At 36.8% G+C, this 17,102-nt stretch overlaps 1 protein-coding gene across 2 annotated transcripts in view; it reads right to left on the reverse strand.

Annotated features, from left to right (window-relative positions):
- Window positions 1-815: 815 nt before the first annotated feature.
- Window positions 816-17,102, reverse strand: part of LOC132740910 (uncharacterized) — a 199,573-nt gene continuing 183,286 nt past the window's right edge. For both annotated transcript variants that reach the window (XM_060728970.1, XM_060728971.1), the window contains one exon: window positions 816-2,081. In XM_060728970.1, coding sequence (XP_060584953.1) covers window positions 2,014-2,081 — 68 coding nt within the window. In that variant the 3' untranslated portion in view covers window positions 816-2,013. The remainder of the gene's footprint in view (window positions 2,082-17,102) is intronic.

The raw sequence follows: 17,102 nt of genomic DNA on the forward strand, positions 1-17,102 counted from the left end.
GACAACCATAACTCTATTAACATTCTTTTACAAGGTATTCTGTTACTAGTAACTTCCTCATTTCATTTTAGAAAGAGTTAAAGTTTTAGTCAATAGGGTATATCACTTACATGTGGGAGGTTCAGTGACAGAAACGCTCAATGAGGTTTTATATTTACATGTATTTAGAAGTATGAAGGAAAAAACCTATGATAATAAACAAAACAAATGATCCATCCTGGATGATAGGCAATCCTAAATATTGCCTGGTAAAATATGTCATGCACCAGTCTTGTTTACAATAACATTTGTAAAAATAATTATGGTAGAAACAAGAACACAAGTTGAATCCTGAACCAATTTTATTACACATAATTGTAAAAATTAAGATTGACATTCTTTAACAAATACAGCAAGGACCAATCTCAAGTGTTCCCTTTTATTAAAAGTAAAAAAGCACACCATAGTGCTAACATTGTGTTGAATTGTTTTCAGAAACTAATTCATGTTTTCTATACAATGCAATCAAAAAAAAAGAAAGATATGTAACGGTTTACATAAAAAAGAAAAGAAATTAGAAGTAAATAAAAACATTATGGTAATTATATGAATACCGGGTATATTCTACGGTAAGTTTTGCATGGTTTTCAATTTTAAGTGCATTGATTAATTTATGTAAGACGTGAAGTCTTTTGATGCTAAGTGGAGCTACTGTAAGTACTCAACATATGGGTATGGTCATTGTCCACTCTCAATAAAAATATTGATTTATAATGTCCAATCTTCATATATCTAATTATCATTACCTTCCTAAACTGGTGGCCCATATATATATAGTCGTGAAATATATATTTATTTATTCCTACCTACATACACTGGTGGTCGACTTTTTTTTATCATATTATGTCTTGATATATCTCATTATAGATACCTACCTACACTGGTGACCCATAACTACCCATAATTGCGTACTATCAAGTCCTCAAATATCTAATAATTAAAACCTATCTACACCGGAAGTTCACTATCAAATCCTATTTAGATTTGATATATCTAATTATTATTACCTACCTACATTGGTGGGGGATTATTATATCATATAACGTCTTAATATATCTAATTAAAAATACCTAACAACACTGGTGGCCCACATTAAATACTATCTAGTCTTGAAATATATATTTATTTATAACTACCTACATTGGTGGGCGATAATTTAATCATATTATGTCTTGATATGTGTCATAATAAATACCTACCTGCACTGGTGGCCCACTATTATATACCATCTAGTCATGAAATATTTAATCATTAATACCTTCCTACACTGGTGGGTCACTATTAAATCCTATTTAGCCTTAACATATATCATTATAAATACCGGCCTGCACTGGTGGGCCACTATTAAATCCTATTTAGCCTTAACATATCTCATTATAAATACCTGCCTACACTGGTGGGCCACTTGTACATACTATCTAGTCAAGAAATATCTAATAATTAATACCTACCTACAATGGTGGGCCACTATTAAATCCTATTTAGCCTTAACATATCTCATTATAAATACCTACCAACACTGGTGGGGCACTGTTACATACTATCTAGTCTTGAAATATCTAATTATTCATACTTACCTACACTGGTGTCCCACTATTAAATCCTATTTAGCCTTAACATATCTCATTATAAATACCTGCCTACACTGGTGGGCCACTATTACATACTATCTAGTCTTGAAATATCTAATTATATAAACACCTGCCAACACTGGTGGGTCACTATACAATTCTACCTATGCTTGAAATATCTAATTAAAAATTCAATGTTTCTCCTAAATTACTCAACGGTTAATCTTTTAGATATCGATATTCACTAAAAGGTGTCCTTACAAGAAGCTATTTTTTTATTTCAATTTTTCTAATCAATTTAGACCATAGATGTACTGCAATACTTTCATTTTAATGCAGTTTGTCTCATTTCTCAAATTACATAGCATTATTCTCTGTTTCTACTTTTTAAATATTGTCATATTTATTGGTTGCACCATAAAAGCACACATTTGACCATCAACATCAGGTAGATCATTGCAGCACCATAACCTAAAACAAAAAAGTTATTATCTTTATCAAGCAAAAGAATTAATGAATCGTCATTACGATAATAAAATAATCATTAAAAAACAAGTACTAAAAGTTAATATTAAGTGAATTAATTTTAACCAAAAGGACGCGGTAATGACATGCCCTACGGTCATCATCAGGAGCATTCCCTACGACAACCAACAGCGGTAAATGATATGACTATGCCTTACGGCCTCAAGAGAGGTAATGGCATTCCCTTCGGCAAAAAGGAGTGGTATGACATGCCCTACGGTCCCCAGCGGCGGTAATGTCACATGTATAAAGGCAACCAGCAGCAGTAATGATGACATGACCAACGGTATTGAAGTATGCTCTGCAGCCACCAGCGATTGGAATGATATGCTCTACGGCCACCTGCTGCGGTAATAACATGCTCTACGACCGCCTGCTGTGGTAATAGCATGCTCTACGACCGCCTGCTACGGTAATAACATGCTCTATGACCGCCTGCTGCGGTAATAACATGCTCTACGACCGCCTGCTGCGGTAATAACATGCTCTACGGCCACCAGTGGCCGTTATGACATGCTTTACGGTCACCAAAGCCTGTAATGACATGCTCTGCAGATACCAGCGGCGGTAAGATGTACCATTCGGGATATTGACGTCTTCTGCAGCCATCAGCAGTGGTGATAACATGCTCTACGCCCACTAGCTGCGGCAATGTCACATACTCTACGGCACCCAGCAGAGGTAATTACATGCCCTACTGCCACCGGCGCCGGTAATGACACATGCTTTACGGAAAACAGCAGCAGTAATTACATGCCCTATAGCCATCTGTGGTGCAAATAACTGCAGTAATAACACATGCCCTATGTCAACCAGAAATGGTAATCACATATTTTACACCAACCAGCAGCGGCATTGACATGCTATATTGCCACCAGCGACAGTAATGACACATGTCTTACGGCGACCAGCAGCGACAATAACAGACCCTACGGCCACCAGCGGTGGTAATGACATGCTCTATGGCAACCAACAGCGGAAATGAAACATGCCTTCCGACAGCTCGCAGCGGTTATGACGTGCCCTACAGCCATCAGCGTCGATGATGATATGCTAGGAAACAAGAAGCGGTAATGACTTTCCCTTAGACCAAAAGCGGCAGTAATGGCTTGCTCTATTGCCACATCGTCGGTAATGACATGGTCTGCAGTCACCAGCGGTGGTAATGACACATGGTCTATGGCAACCAGCAGCGTTAATGACATGCCCTGTGTCATTATGCCTCACGGCAGCCAGCTGCGGTAGTAAGATGCCATGCAGCCATCGGCAATTAATATTTCGTCAAAACGAATTAATATTTCGTAATTACGAATTAATATTTCGTAATTACAAAATATTAATTCGTAATTACGAATTAATATTTCGTATAAACGAGTTAAGTGCCGAGAAAAAAAGTGTCGAAAATGTCACATTAGGGGCTCCGTACATACGGCTGTAAGGACCCTCATAACATATATTCCGGTAAACGAACTCGCTACTGTTCTGGCGTTGAAGTTAATAACGCACATGAAGCCTTTCTTTATAGTTTGTTTTTCGGTATACCTGACACATTTGCCGAACTATATAGCTTCATAAGATACTAGTTTTCGGCATTATGTCTGATTTTTGCACAATTCTGCATTATTTTAACAATTCCGCATTATGGGATATATACGACGATTGTTAATATCGAATCAAAGCCAACTTCTGCATATTTCTTTCCCAAAATATTTCTTTCAGTGAGAGTATAGTTCATCTGAAGTATAAGACCGTTTTTATTTCTCATTTTTTCCCAGTTTTTTTACATTACAACTTGGATTTTGTATACCAGTACTCGCCTGTTCTTTGCAAGAATACGACTTGCGCTTCCATTCTAGACCGCGTATCAAACATATGAATAACGGATGATGTTAATTCAGACTACACTGAAAGAAAATTCTTCCAAATATAAATGAAATTCTAAGAATATTTAAAATCAGCCATCATAAAAAAATAACAACAAAAAAACCCAACGTACATGACGGTATATCTACATGTTTTTCTAATATTTATTCATTTACTTTCCTTTGAACAAATCGTATATTTTATTTATATTAGAAATAGCCTGATCATCTATTTACCGTGAAATTTATTATATATAGAGATAAAGTGTTCCGTTTTTGTGATTAGAAAACCTTTTTTCATCTTCCTCAATATTTGAATATATTATTAATATGTTATGTATTCATAAAACAAATTACATTAAGAAAAATTCCCATCTACAAAGCAGATAACGGTACATGGTAATGTATTTATACAATACCGGTGGTTGACATATTCCGACATATACAATAGGGAATGGCTTAATTTTCTGCGATTTTTAAATCTGCGGTGTCGTTATGAACCGCAGAAAAAGCAGAAATAAAGTTCCCGCAGAAAAAAAACTTATACGGTATCTCGTGCGCACGAGATACTATGTCGTGGCCACGAGATAAACGAGATACTACGTCGTGGCCACGAGTTTCTAAGTCGTGGGCACGAGATCGGTAGATGACACCTAATAATTTTGATGCCACTGGGTCTAAAAATCAAGGTCACAGTGACGCTAAATGTAAAATTATTGACCGATCAATAAACTTTGTATAAATGGCTCTTTTTACAGGCATTGAAAAGGGGGCATCCTTGTAATTATAGCACCAATGCTGGTTAATTAGGAAAATTTATATAAATAGTGTAATCTGATTGGTTATTTATCTCGTGCGCACGACTTAACTATCTTTGTGGCCACAACTTAGTAACTCGTGGCCACGACATAGTTTTCTCGTCCCCACGACATAGTATCTCGTTCCAACGACTTAACTATCTCGTGGCCACGACTTAGTAACTCGGTGGCCACGTCTTAGTAACTCCGAACTCGCGGCCATGACATAGTATCTTGTGCGCACGAGATAAATAAAAACACACACATGTCACCTTTGTGCCACCGTAGTCTTTTGTATAAACACAGTTTAATTGAAATTCAATGAAAAAAAAATCGACAAATTCATTCCGAGAAAATGAAAATACAACTTACTTTTTTGTTCTAGTGTACGTTGTATACACATGATAAGGGAAGCACTTATGTACAAGTAATTTTGCAGTAGAACTCTTCAATGACAGGAAAGAAATATCAACGAAAGAAATATCAAAGTAATTTTAAACAACAGGGCCATGATGGCCCTGAAATCGCTCACCTGAATAAAGAAACTCTCCATGACAATGAAAAAGTAATATTGTAAACAATAAACAAAATTAGATGTAAAACCTAAATCTTAAACTGATATCACAAAGGTCATATTTGTACCTGAAATAGTGAATGTGTAAAAACATTACTGGTTGCTATTGCTAAGGGAAAACAACAGTTCCAAAAGATGTGTACATAAAAGGAAATTAAATGACCCCCACGGGGCGGGGCAAATTTGACCCCAGGGCTTTTATTTGAACAAACTTGATAGACACTCACTAGAAGATGCTTCAAGCTTAATATCATAGCGCTAGCTATTTGGGTTTTTTTAAAAGAACATTTTTAAAGTTTTTCCTAAATACATACAAGGAAAGTCAATGATTCCCCGGGGTTGGGCCAATTTTGACAACAGGACTTTTATTTGAGCAAGCTTGGTAGACACTCCCTAGAAGATGTTTCATGCTTAATATCTTAGCCCTAGCTATTTGGTTTTTTTAAGAAGATATTTTAAGTTTTTCCTATAAACATATAAGGAAAATCAATGACCCCGTGGCAGGGCCAATTTTGACTCCAGGACTATCATTTATTTATTTATGTAAAAAGTTTACCAAAACAACTAAGTATAGTTATACCACGAAACTTATCAGGGTCATAAGCACAAGCCTTGTTTTTAAGTATTTGTAAAAAAGCACCTTTACTCCATATTTCTGGAAACTTTCAAGAATTTAGAATAACATTAAAAAGCTGACAGATAACAGAAATAAAGTCCTGACTGCAACAATGGTCAATTTCGAATTTGGTCATGGTTTGATGATAGCTGACAGAGTTATCCCTCTTGAACTTTGAAAAAAATCAGAAACTTTAAGTGAGTCAGGTAAGTATGTGAGTAATGTTCTTTTTGTATCTGTGTCAGGTCAGTGTGATAGTAGTGTGTTGTTTGTGTCAGGTTTATGATTGAGTAGTGTCCTGTGTATGTCAGGTCAGTGTGTGAGTAGTGTACTGTGTGTGTTAGGTGAGTGTGTAAGTAGTGTCCTGTGTGTGTGTGTGTGTGTGTGTGTGTGTGTGTGTGTGTGTGTGTGTCAGGTGACAGTATTGTGCTGTTCGTGTCAGGTCAGTGAGTGAGTAGTGTCCTGTGTCTGTCAGGTCAGTGAGTGAGTAGTGTACTGTTTATGTCAGGTCAGTGTGTGAGTAGTGTCCTGTATATGTCAGGTCAGTATGTGAGCAGTGTCCTGTGTATGTCAGGTCAGTATGTGAGTAGTGTCCTGTGTATGTCAGGTCAGTGTGTGATTAGTGTCCTGTGTATGTCAGGTCAGTGTGTGAGTAGTGTCCTGTGTATGTCAGGTCATTGTGTGAGAAGTGTCCTGTGCATGTCAGGTCAGTGAGTGAGAAGTGTCCTGTGTATGTCAGGTCAGTGTGTGAGTAGTGTCCTGTGTATGTCAGGTCAGTGAGTGAGTAGTGTCCCGTGTATGTCAGGTCAGTGAGTGAGTAGTGTCCTGTGAGTGTCAGGTCAGTGTGAAAGTAGTAAGCTATTTGTATCAGGTCAGTGAGTAGTGTCCTGTGTATGTCAGGTCAGTGAGTGAGTAGTGTCCTGTGTATGTCAGCACAGTGCCAGTAGTGTCCTGTGTATGTCAGGTCAGTGTGTGATTAGTGTCCTGTGTATGTCAGGTCAGTGAGTGAGTAGTGTCCTATGTATGTCAGGTCAGTGTGTGAGTAGTGTCCTGTGTATGTCAGGTCAGTGTGTGAGTAGTGTCCTGTGTACGTCAGGTCAGTGAGTGAGTAGTGTCCTGTGTATGTCAGGTCAGTGTGTGAGTAGTGTCCTGTGTATGTCACAGTGTGTGAGTAGTGTCCTGTGTATGTCAGGTCAGTGTGTGAGTAGTGTCCTGTGTATGTCAGGTCAGTGTGTGAGTAGTGTCCTGTGTATGTCAGGTCAGTGAGTGAGTAGTGTCCTATGTATGTCAGGTCAGTGTGTGAGTAGTGTCCTGTGTATGTCAGGTCAGTGTGTGAGTAGTGTCCTGTGTATGTCAGGTCAGTGAGTGAGTAGTGTCCTGTGTATGTCAGGTAAGTGTGTGAGTAGTGTCCTGTGTATGTCAGGTCAGTGTGTGAGTAGTGTCCTGTGTATGTCAGGTCAGTGAGTGAGTAGTGCCCTATGTATGTCAGGTCAGTGTGTGAGTAGTGTCCTGTGTATGTCAGGTCAGTGTGTGAGTAGTGTCCTGTGTACGTCAGGTCAGTGAGTGAGTAGTGTCCTGTGTATGTCAGGTCAGTGTGTGAGTAGTGTCCTGTGTATGTCAGGTCAGTGTGTGTGTAGTGTCCTGTGTATGTCAGGTCAGTGTGTGAGAAGTGTCCTGTGTATGTCAGGTCAGTGTTTGAGTAGTGTCCTGTGTATGTCAGGTCAGTGTGTGAGTAGTGTCCTGTAAGTGTCAGTAGTGTGCTGTTTGTGTCAGGTCAGTGAGTGAGTAGTGTCCTGTGTATGTCAGGTCAGTGTTCGAGTAGTGTACTGTGTGTGAGGTGAGTGTGTAAGTAGTGTCCTGTGTGTGTGTGTGTGTGTAGTGTCCTGTGTATGTCAGGTTAGTGAGTGAGTAGTTTCCTGTGTATGTCAGGTCAGTGAGTGAGTGGTGTCCTGTGAGTGTCAGTAGTGATCTATTTGTGTCAGGTCTGTGAGGGAGTAGTGTCCCGTGTATGTCAGGTCAGTGTGTGAGTAGTGTCCTGTGTATGTCAGGTCAGTGAGTGAGTAGTGTCCTGTGTATGTCAGGTCAGTGTGTGAGTAGTGTCCAGTGTATGTAAGGTCAGTGTGTGAGTAGTGTCCTGTGTATGTCAGGTAAGTGTGTGAGTAGTGCCATGTGTATGTCAGGTCAGTGTGTGAGTAGTATCCTGTGTATGTCAGGTCAGTGAGTGAGTAGTGTCCTGTGTATGTCAGGTCAGCGAGTGAGTAGTGTCCTGTGAGTGTCAGTAGTGTGCTATTTGTGTCAGGTCTGTGAGTGAGTAGTGTCCTGTGTATGTCAGGTCAGTGTTTGAGTAGTGTCCTGTGTATGTCAGGTCAGTGTGTGAGTAGTGTCCTGTGTATGTTAGGGCAGTTTGTGAGAAGTGTCCTGTGTATGTCAGGTCAGTGAGTGAGTAATGCCCTGTGTATGTCAGGTCAGTGTTTGAGTAGTGTCCTGTGTATGTGAGGTCAGTGTGTGAGTAGTGTCCTGTGTATGTCAGGTCAGCGAGTGAGTAGTGTGTCAGTAGTGTGCTATTTGTGTCAGGTCTGTGAGTGAGTAGTGTCCTGTGTATGTCAGGGCAGTTTGTGAGTAGTGTCCTGTGTATGTCAGGTCAGTGTGTGAGAAGTTTCCTGTGTATGTCAGGTCAGTGTTTGAGTAGTGTCCTGTGTATGTCAGGTCAGTGTGTGAGTAGTTTCCTGTGTATGTCAGGGCAGTTTGTGAGTAGTGTCCTGTGTATGTCAGGTCAGTGTGTGAGAAGTGTCCTGTGTATGTCAGGTCAGTGTGTATGTAGTGTCCTGTGTATGTCAGGTCAGTGTGTGAGAAGTGTACTGTGTGTGTTAGGTGAGTGTGTGAGTAGTGTCCTGTGTGTGTTAGGTTAGTGTGTGAGTAGTGTCCTGTGTATGTCAGGTCAGTGTGTGAGTAGTGTCCTGTGAGTGTCAGTAGTGTGCTGTTTGTGTCAGGTCAGTGTGTGAGAAGTGTACTGTGTGTGTTAGGTGAGTGTGTGAGTAGTGTCCTGTGAGTCAGAGTACGAAATATTGTAAGTAATTTTAGTGGAGTAGCGGGGGATCGAACTCGCAATCCCTAGATTTGTAGTCAGACAGTGTTACCACTGCACCACAGCGCCCGCTCTGATTTATAACTATTTTAGAATTCCCTATATACATTATCACATTAGTGACCAAGAAATTGAGTAATCATGCTATTGAATTTTCGCACCTAAACAGTAAATATAGCGTAAATGTCTAAAGTGTTTAACAATGGCTGACATTCGTATTCTTGCTCGAGGGGTTATGATAAAGGACTTTACACAAACGAGCAGTAAAAGTTAAATAAGTAAGATTGTTGATAGGAAATTAAAAAGTCCTTTTTCCGTTAAATAGAGCCGAAGTTCTAACATTGACAATAAGTAAGTTAAAACAAATACTTGTTGTTAATGATACATGAAGGTTTGAGACAAGTCTATTAAATCAAGTAAAATATATTTCTGTTCGCGAAAATTAGGTGAAAGAAAAATATGTTAAAGCAGCATACCTCCAGACTCATGCTAGTTTTTATGCAAATTTTGAAAATGCAATGTTAATTAAAAGTAAAATATTTTAAAGTAAACAACAAAAGTTATTTACATAATGCAAACAACACTTTCACGTTAATTACCAAATTAAAGTCATAATATGCAAAAAAAAGTTGTCACTGCATTAGTCACACAAAATAGTTTTATTTTTGTTAAAACTTTAGTAAATTTTTTTCTATTTAAAGTTTTATTTGTAATTAACATTTTATTTCCCATATACATGTAGTAATAACATGTAGTAAGTATTTTCTTTGTTCAGCATAATGTACTAGCAATCAGTATAAAAAGTGAAAACCTTGCCAAAGACCACCCAAGTCAAGACCACTCTACATAATAAATGCCACCCTTAATAAAGGTGCTCCACTGAGGAATGGTCGGATGTCACAAACAAATAGTAAATTTTCACGAACCCTGCATGTTAGGGACATTTAAACAGAATCAGTGATACACTGATATGTGTTCTTTGGCTTGGCAATTCGTTTGAAATATATATTTTCTCCAATGTCGTGGGAAAAGCGTTTAAACGCCTTTCAGTTTGCAAATCTCAAGTCTATAAATAACGGTCACGGGATGAGTCTCGGAATGACTAATAAGCGAAACGGAGAATTTTTTTTTTTTTTGTGTATCGGCAGCAACATAGATACTTTTATTTCCTCCAGAATTGAAGAGCATGAACATATATACAAATTAAATAACAAACATATATGCAAGATCACAAAAAGCAGAAACATTATATATAACATTGAACACATTGGTGAAATATTTTCATTTATCCAACATTGCAATATGCAATGCATTTAAAATATCACTTGTATGCACAAGTTATGCACATATGTTCCTGTAAGAAAAATCATTCAAAAGCAATTTCAATACATTTAAAGCATCATATTGTTGTAATCATGTTTTTTTACTCTGTTACATTGATTTGGCTAAGCCTACGGAGTTGGAAACTGACATACACAACTTTTCAAATATTCTATGTTAAATTGAGTGCTTTCGTGTAATTAATATTATGTATAAACTTTGTTATGGTTAAAATATCAAGATATCTAGGCTAAGACAAATTCTTTTATCAAGACAGTATGATGGGTCCTATTTCAAAGGTCACTTTGGTTTATCTGACAACCGTTCAGAAAAAAACACCGTTATACCTTTTATACAACGAACAAGACCTTGAGTATTGTAAGCATCAAAAAGCACGCGTACACGCACACACACAAAAATGTTATTCCAAAGAAAACGATATTGTTCTCTTCAACTCCGATCAAAGCACTGAAAGCACTGGCTAAATGTAGAATCAACCAGGCCTCATTATAGGACATTTAGGCATCAACTTTACTAGTAAATAATTTTTATATGTGTTAAGCGCATATAGTTAAAATTGTACAAGTAAAAAATCGATGTCCTTAGATAGATCTGAATTTTTTTTAATCATTTTACACACATGCATATTTATCCGCATTCAATGTTTGTTGATCACCAGATTACTACTTTTTTATCTAGACATTCAAAACTATAGGTAATTAATACCTTATTCGTGAAACTAGCACATGGTAAACATTATCATGAAGGTCTGAAAAGAGTAACAATCTGGCTCTATTAATATTATTATTATCATTATTGATTGTTCTGACTTCAATGAATGCTTTAGCAGATATCTTGATAACTTTCTGTATTATTGGAACGCCTCCGAACTAGTGATGGGTCAACTGATCAATGCTTTAATATTATCGATATATTGAAGCTTCCCAATGAAAAAGAAATTGAGAGCGGGATAAGAGAAAAAATGGACTTGAATAAAGATCAACGTTCACAGGACGCATCCCCCGACACACTCCAGCTACCATAGCAGGGTTATTGCCGTGACTAGTGAAATAAACTTAAAACCGATTATATAGTTGTTGGTCTTTAAACCAAACCTTCTTTCAAATTAAACGAACAAACAAACAAAATCATGATATTTGCAAGACAAACGTGAAGGGCAGATAAGTAAAAGTAACTTTAAGAATTCAGTAAGATATTAACAACCATTGCCTAAACTTTGTTTTAAAACACTTCCAACTCCTAGACTGTTAAGAATTCAGTAAGATATTAACCTCATTTTATACAACAACCATTGCCCAAATTTTGTTTTTAAAACACTTCCAACTCCTAGACTGTGTACAAACTTAGAAAAGCGGCGATGCATATCTTAACAAGGGTTTTTACTCATAATAGCCTGTTTTATCATGGCATACTCATTGTTAATAGTTTTGTAAATATTTTGATTTTATAAAAACCTTCAAAGTGTTAAGACACGAGTGACTGGTTTTAAAAAAATGCAATGGATAAATACTGATTGCGTGCATTTGATTGCATAAATAAGTTGGGAAGAGAACCCTACTTTTCCTGCTTTATAGCTCTTAAATATTTACTTTTCCCGTCTTTTAAAACCCTTCTTCTACCTCTTCTTTCTCTCTTTGTTATTCTTTTGTTTTCTTTTTGTTTTGTTATTTGCCACTTGAAAGTCTGAAAGTAATTTTTTATTGATAACTTAGCTGTGGCCCTTTTTTGCTTGGTCGTGTGTGTGTTGCGTTCATTGAATGCTACCATTCCTTGATGGTCTTGTTTTCCTTATATATATTCTGGAGATAAGGTGGGTGGTACTAGTAATTCGAAAATTTATGAGATAGTGTATTAAAGCCTTTGTAAATTGTTTCGGGAGTACAGGATTTCGTTTTAAAAAACATACAGCTACTTACTTTAGTATTTTAAACACATGAACGAAAAATATTACAGTTACATGCATTACAATAAATTCGTAAGTATTTCGGTTATAATGAATATACCGTAATTAAACGTTAAATGTCCCCTAAGAAATTTAATACTACGTGTAAGCACTAAAAAATAAGAGAGATACACCAGATTGCTTACAAAATCTTTATCGGCAGGCTTACTAGGTTCACTAAACATGATTGTTTAGAGTCATGATCATATGAATAGCCTGTTATCGAAAGAGGACACACCTTCGTATTTATACCCATAAACCAGGAAGATTTCAAGTAGCAGACAGAGTGTTCTTAATATTTGAATAGACAAGAATTTGATAAAGCTTTATGAAAGAGAAATCGGGGGTCACTATGCTACTTATTAAATTATTTACCCCTAAAAGAGTGTTTATTTTACTCGTTTAGATAATTTTCAAAAGCAAAAGTCCCCACAAGCAAAAACATAACTAGAACTATCACTAAATGTGATTAATACCCCCACAAGACTGCTTCGGAAATGAGGATGTTACTTGTAAAAGAATTGAAATATAGAGTTATAGTTGTGGGCAATTAAAGATAGTTGTGGTTCTTGTATGTTGCATTTCCTTTCAATGTGGTTGACCATTGATGAAGTTTAATTGAATTACTCTGTAATAGGTTCAGAAAGACAAAGAAAAGGAACAAAGGGCAATAACTCTATAAATACTGAAGATAGAGTTATAGTTCTTGTGCACTGCACTTCCTCTTATTGTGCTTGACCATTGTATGAAGTTGTTTTGAATTCCAACCAGTACGTGTTAAGTTATGCTCCTGACAAGGAAAAGTATCAAAGGGCAGTTACTCTGTATTTTGTCAAAATGGAGTTATGGCTCTTGTGCACTGCACTTCCTTTTAATGTCCTTGACAACTGTATGAAGTTGTACTGAATTCCAAACAGTAGTTTTCAAGTTATGCTCTGGACAAGGAAAAGTAACAAAGGTCAATAACTCTGTAATTAGTCAAGATGGAGTTATGGTTTTTATGCCCTGCACTTCCTCTCAATGTGCTTGACCATTGTATGTAGTTATATTGAATTCCAACTATTAGTCTTCAAGTTATGGTCCGGACAAAAAAAGCAATGGAAAAGCAACAAAGGGCAATCACTCTGTAATTACTTTAGATAGAGTTATGATTCTTGTGCACTGCACTTCCCCTTATTGTGTTTGACAATTGTATGAAGTTGTTTTGAATTCCAACCAGTTGTTTTCAAGTTATGCCCCGGACAAGAAAAAAGTAACAAAGGGCAATAACTCTGTAATTAGTCAAGATAGAGTTATGGTTCTTATGCACTGCACTTCCTCTCAATGTGCTTGACCATTGTATGTAGTTATATTGAATTCCAACTATTAGTCTTCAAGTTATGGTCCGGACAAAAAAAGCAATGGAAAAGCAACAAAGGGCAATCACTCTGTAATTACTTTAGATAGAGTTATGATTCTTGTGCACTGCACTTCCCCTTATTGTGTTTGACAATTGTATGAAGTTGTTTTGAATTCCAACCAGTTGTTTTCAAGTTATGCCCCGGACAAGAAAAAAGTAACAAAGGGCAATAACTCTGTAATTAGTCAAGATAGAGTTATGGTTCTTATGCACTGCACTTCCTCTCAATGTGCTTGACCATTGTATGTAGTTATATTGAATTCCAACTATTAGTCTTCAAGTTATGGTCCGGACAAAAAAAAGCAACGGAAAAGCAACAAAGGGCAATAACTCTGTAATTACTTTAGAAAGAGTTATGGTTCTTGTGCACTGCACTTCCTCTTATTGTGTTTGACAATTGTATGAAGTTGTTTTGAATTCCAACCAGTAGTTTTCAAGTTATGCCCCGGACAAGGAAAAGTAACAAAGGGCAATAACTCTGTAATTAGTCAAGATAGAGTTATGGTTCTTGTGCACTGCACTTCCTCTCAATGTGCTTGACCATTGTATGTAGTTATATTGAATTCCAACCATTAGTCTTCAAGTTATGCTCCGGACAAGGAAAATGCAACGGACGTCTGGACCGACCGACCAACCGACCACCGGGTGACTCCTATATACCCCCCCCCCCCCAAACTTCGTTTTTGGGGGTATAATGATATTTGATATTAAGTAGTAAAAACTGACATATAGAATTCATTTACCTGTGAAGCTGGAGTGAAAATGTGTTACTTAAAATCGCTAGTTTATCCCGTTTTTTTAGTGCTTTCAGCACTTTGATCGTATGTACACGTAAACTATATTATTTTCACCGACAAATCATTAAATTCTTAACAAGTTTCTAATAGAATCATAAACATTTAATATAACATACATAATGACAGAAGTACACTTGAATTTGATGTAATGTTCAAAAATGAGTGTGTTTGGAACATGTATGTATGATACTATCAAGATAGCCCATTGTACTCAGATGCCCGTTTGTGCCAGAATCAATTTTGCAAAGAGGGGCACCCGAGTTCTTTCTCCACCAGTAAAGCTGGAGAGTCGCCATAATGACCTACACTGTTTTTGTGCGACGTAACCGCCCCCCCCCCCCCACACACAAAATCAAATCAAATGAGACATGCTTTTAAATTTATCATTTCTTACAGGATGGAATGTCATTAATTGTATTTGATTTAAATACGAAATAGATAGAGTTATACGTTACAATACAGAGGGTGACAATGCGACAGTGCGATGACGACAATACAATAGTGCGATGACGACAATACGACAGTGCGATGTCGACAATGCGATAACGCAATAGTACGATGACGACAGGACGATAGTGTTATCGCACTGTCGTCATCGCATTGTCGTCACTGGTCAGCACTGGTCACTATACTAATATTGCTAAAATCACTTAAGTAATATCTATAAAATTGTAACAGCTCATCAGTGGTTTTATTGTTTTGTTAGATGTAGAATTTATTTTATTACATACTAATAGATGAAATATTGATGAAATAAAATGCGTATCTCATTTTCCGTATTTTCTCAGTAAAAAAATATTTTTCCCGGCAATGAAACATATTTTCCGTATTTTCACTGGTGTCTTGCTGGACTACTTTCTTCTAAATTGAGCACAATAAACAAAATTCAAGGGAAATCTTCCAAATTGTAATGTTATAAAAAAGAGAGAAATGTATATAATAAACAGAAAATTCAAGTTTTTTTCAATAAATACAGAATTTATTTTCATCTTGTGGCATGAAAATTATCATATTTCACTTGTGACTATCGCCACTCATGAAATATTTATTTTCATACCACTTGATGAAAATAAATCCTGTATTTATAGAAAAAACCGTAATATCATCTATATATAACTAACATTGTAAAATAAAGATAAGAAATTTACGTCAACGCATATTTTTTTCACTATAAGTTTAAATTAACAGCAGATTCTACTGGTCAGCATATTGTACTATAGCTAACTGATTCTGCTGGTGGACATAGTGAGATGATGTATCTATCATTTTACCGTATATCCATTATATTTATTCCGGAAAAATACCTGATTTTTATTGTTGTTTTTGTTTTGTTTTTGTTTTTAAAGGAAAACGTGCAAAATTCGAATTAACAACTACCTGCTGGAAGGTAGTGGAGGGTTAAGAATAACAAACTACCAGCTTGGTTATTCGAATATCCAACTACCTACCAAATTGACGCTCCTTAATATCTAACACGGAGCCATTTTTGTGCTTGGTGAACATAGCGCTTTTATATTTCTTAAAGATAGTTAATAAATATGATTAAATATTTAAAAAAAAACGTTTAAGATATACTAGATTCTGTGTCCACTTGTTTTATACATAGCCAACGTGATTTAACTCAAACCTGAGAAACTGCTAATGTACAGAGGAAAATGATATTTGCCGTGAAATACCTATTTATTTTGCAATGTTAGTAAAAGTTGCTTTGTGATTTATGCCATATTTTCTTCTTATACTATATGGTGTACGGTGCATTAGGTACACATGTATAGAAGAATCTGCTGACCGATTAACCCATTTACCGCATAAGCGTTTTGTGAAAAATGGCTGTTTTCATTGAAAAGCCTCCTGTTACACAAGTTCAATAAATAAAAAATGCTTTAAATACTGATCAAACTTGGCACAAATGTTTACTGGACCATGGCATTTGTATCTTAATTTCCTGTTATCATTGCAACGAGGGGACATTTCAATTTCACCATGTTGTGCTGATTTTTTTCCCATCAAAACTGATTTCAAAGTTCTGCAACTTCTCAATGGATTGGGATAGAGTGAAAGGCTTTTCAGCGTTGTTACACGTTACCTTAAGATCCTGATGCCATTTTGAGTATTTTACAAGTACAATTTTTTCTTAGAGTTGAGTAGGGTGGCAGTCCCCTTTCAAACCCCCATGTAGAAGAGGGCACCCCACCCCCTGGCACTCCCGATGTATCTTTTAGATAAGAAGGCGGCGCTGAAAAAAAAGTGAACCAGCCCGCATAGCTAGTTGGAGCGCGAGACTTGTAATCTTGACATTGTGGGTGGCCACTTAAAATGACTTATCAGTCTTTCGGATATTTTAAATCGAGGTCCCATGTATCACGGGGGAGAATCACGCCGTTCGTTACCCAAACAAACAAGATGGCGGATGCAGCCAAAAAGTAGGTTTTTCCCTTTTTTCTCTGAAATTCGTGATGTTCTGATGTTAAAGTACATATAACAACCTTCTCCACAATTTTTCTGGCACACAGGATTTTATTTCATGATGTTTCGTCCCGTACTTTGTCTGAAA

Source organism: Ruditapes philippinarum, unplaced genomic scaffold (genome assembly GCF_026571515.1).
Source record: "Ruditapes philippinarum isolate M1 unplaced genomic scaffold, ASM2657151v2 ctg1221_1_1_1_1, whole genome shotgun sequence".
NCBI lineage: Eukaryota > Metazoa > Mollusca > Bivalvia > Venerida > Veneridae > Ruditapes > Ruditapes philippinarum.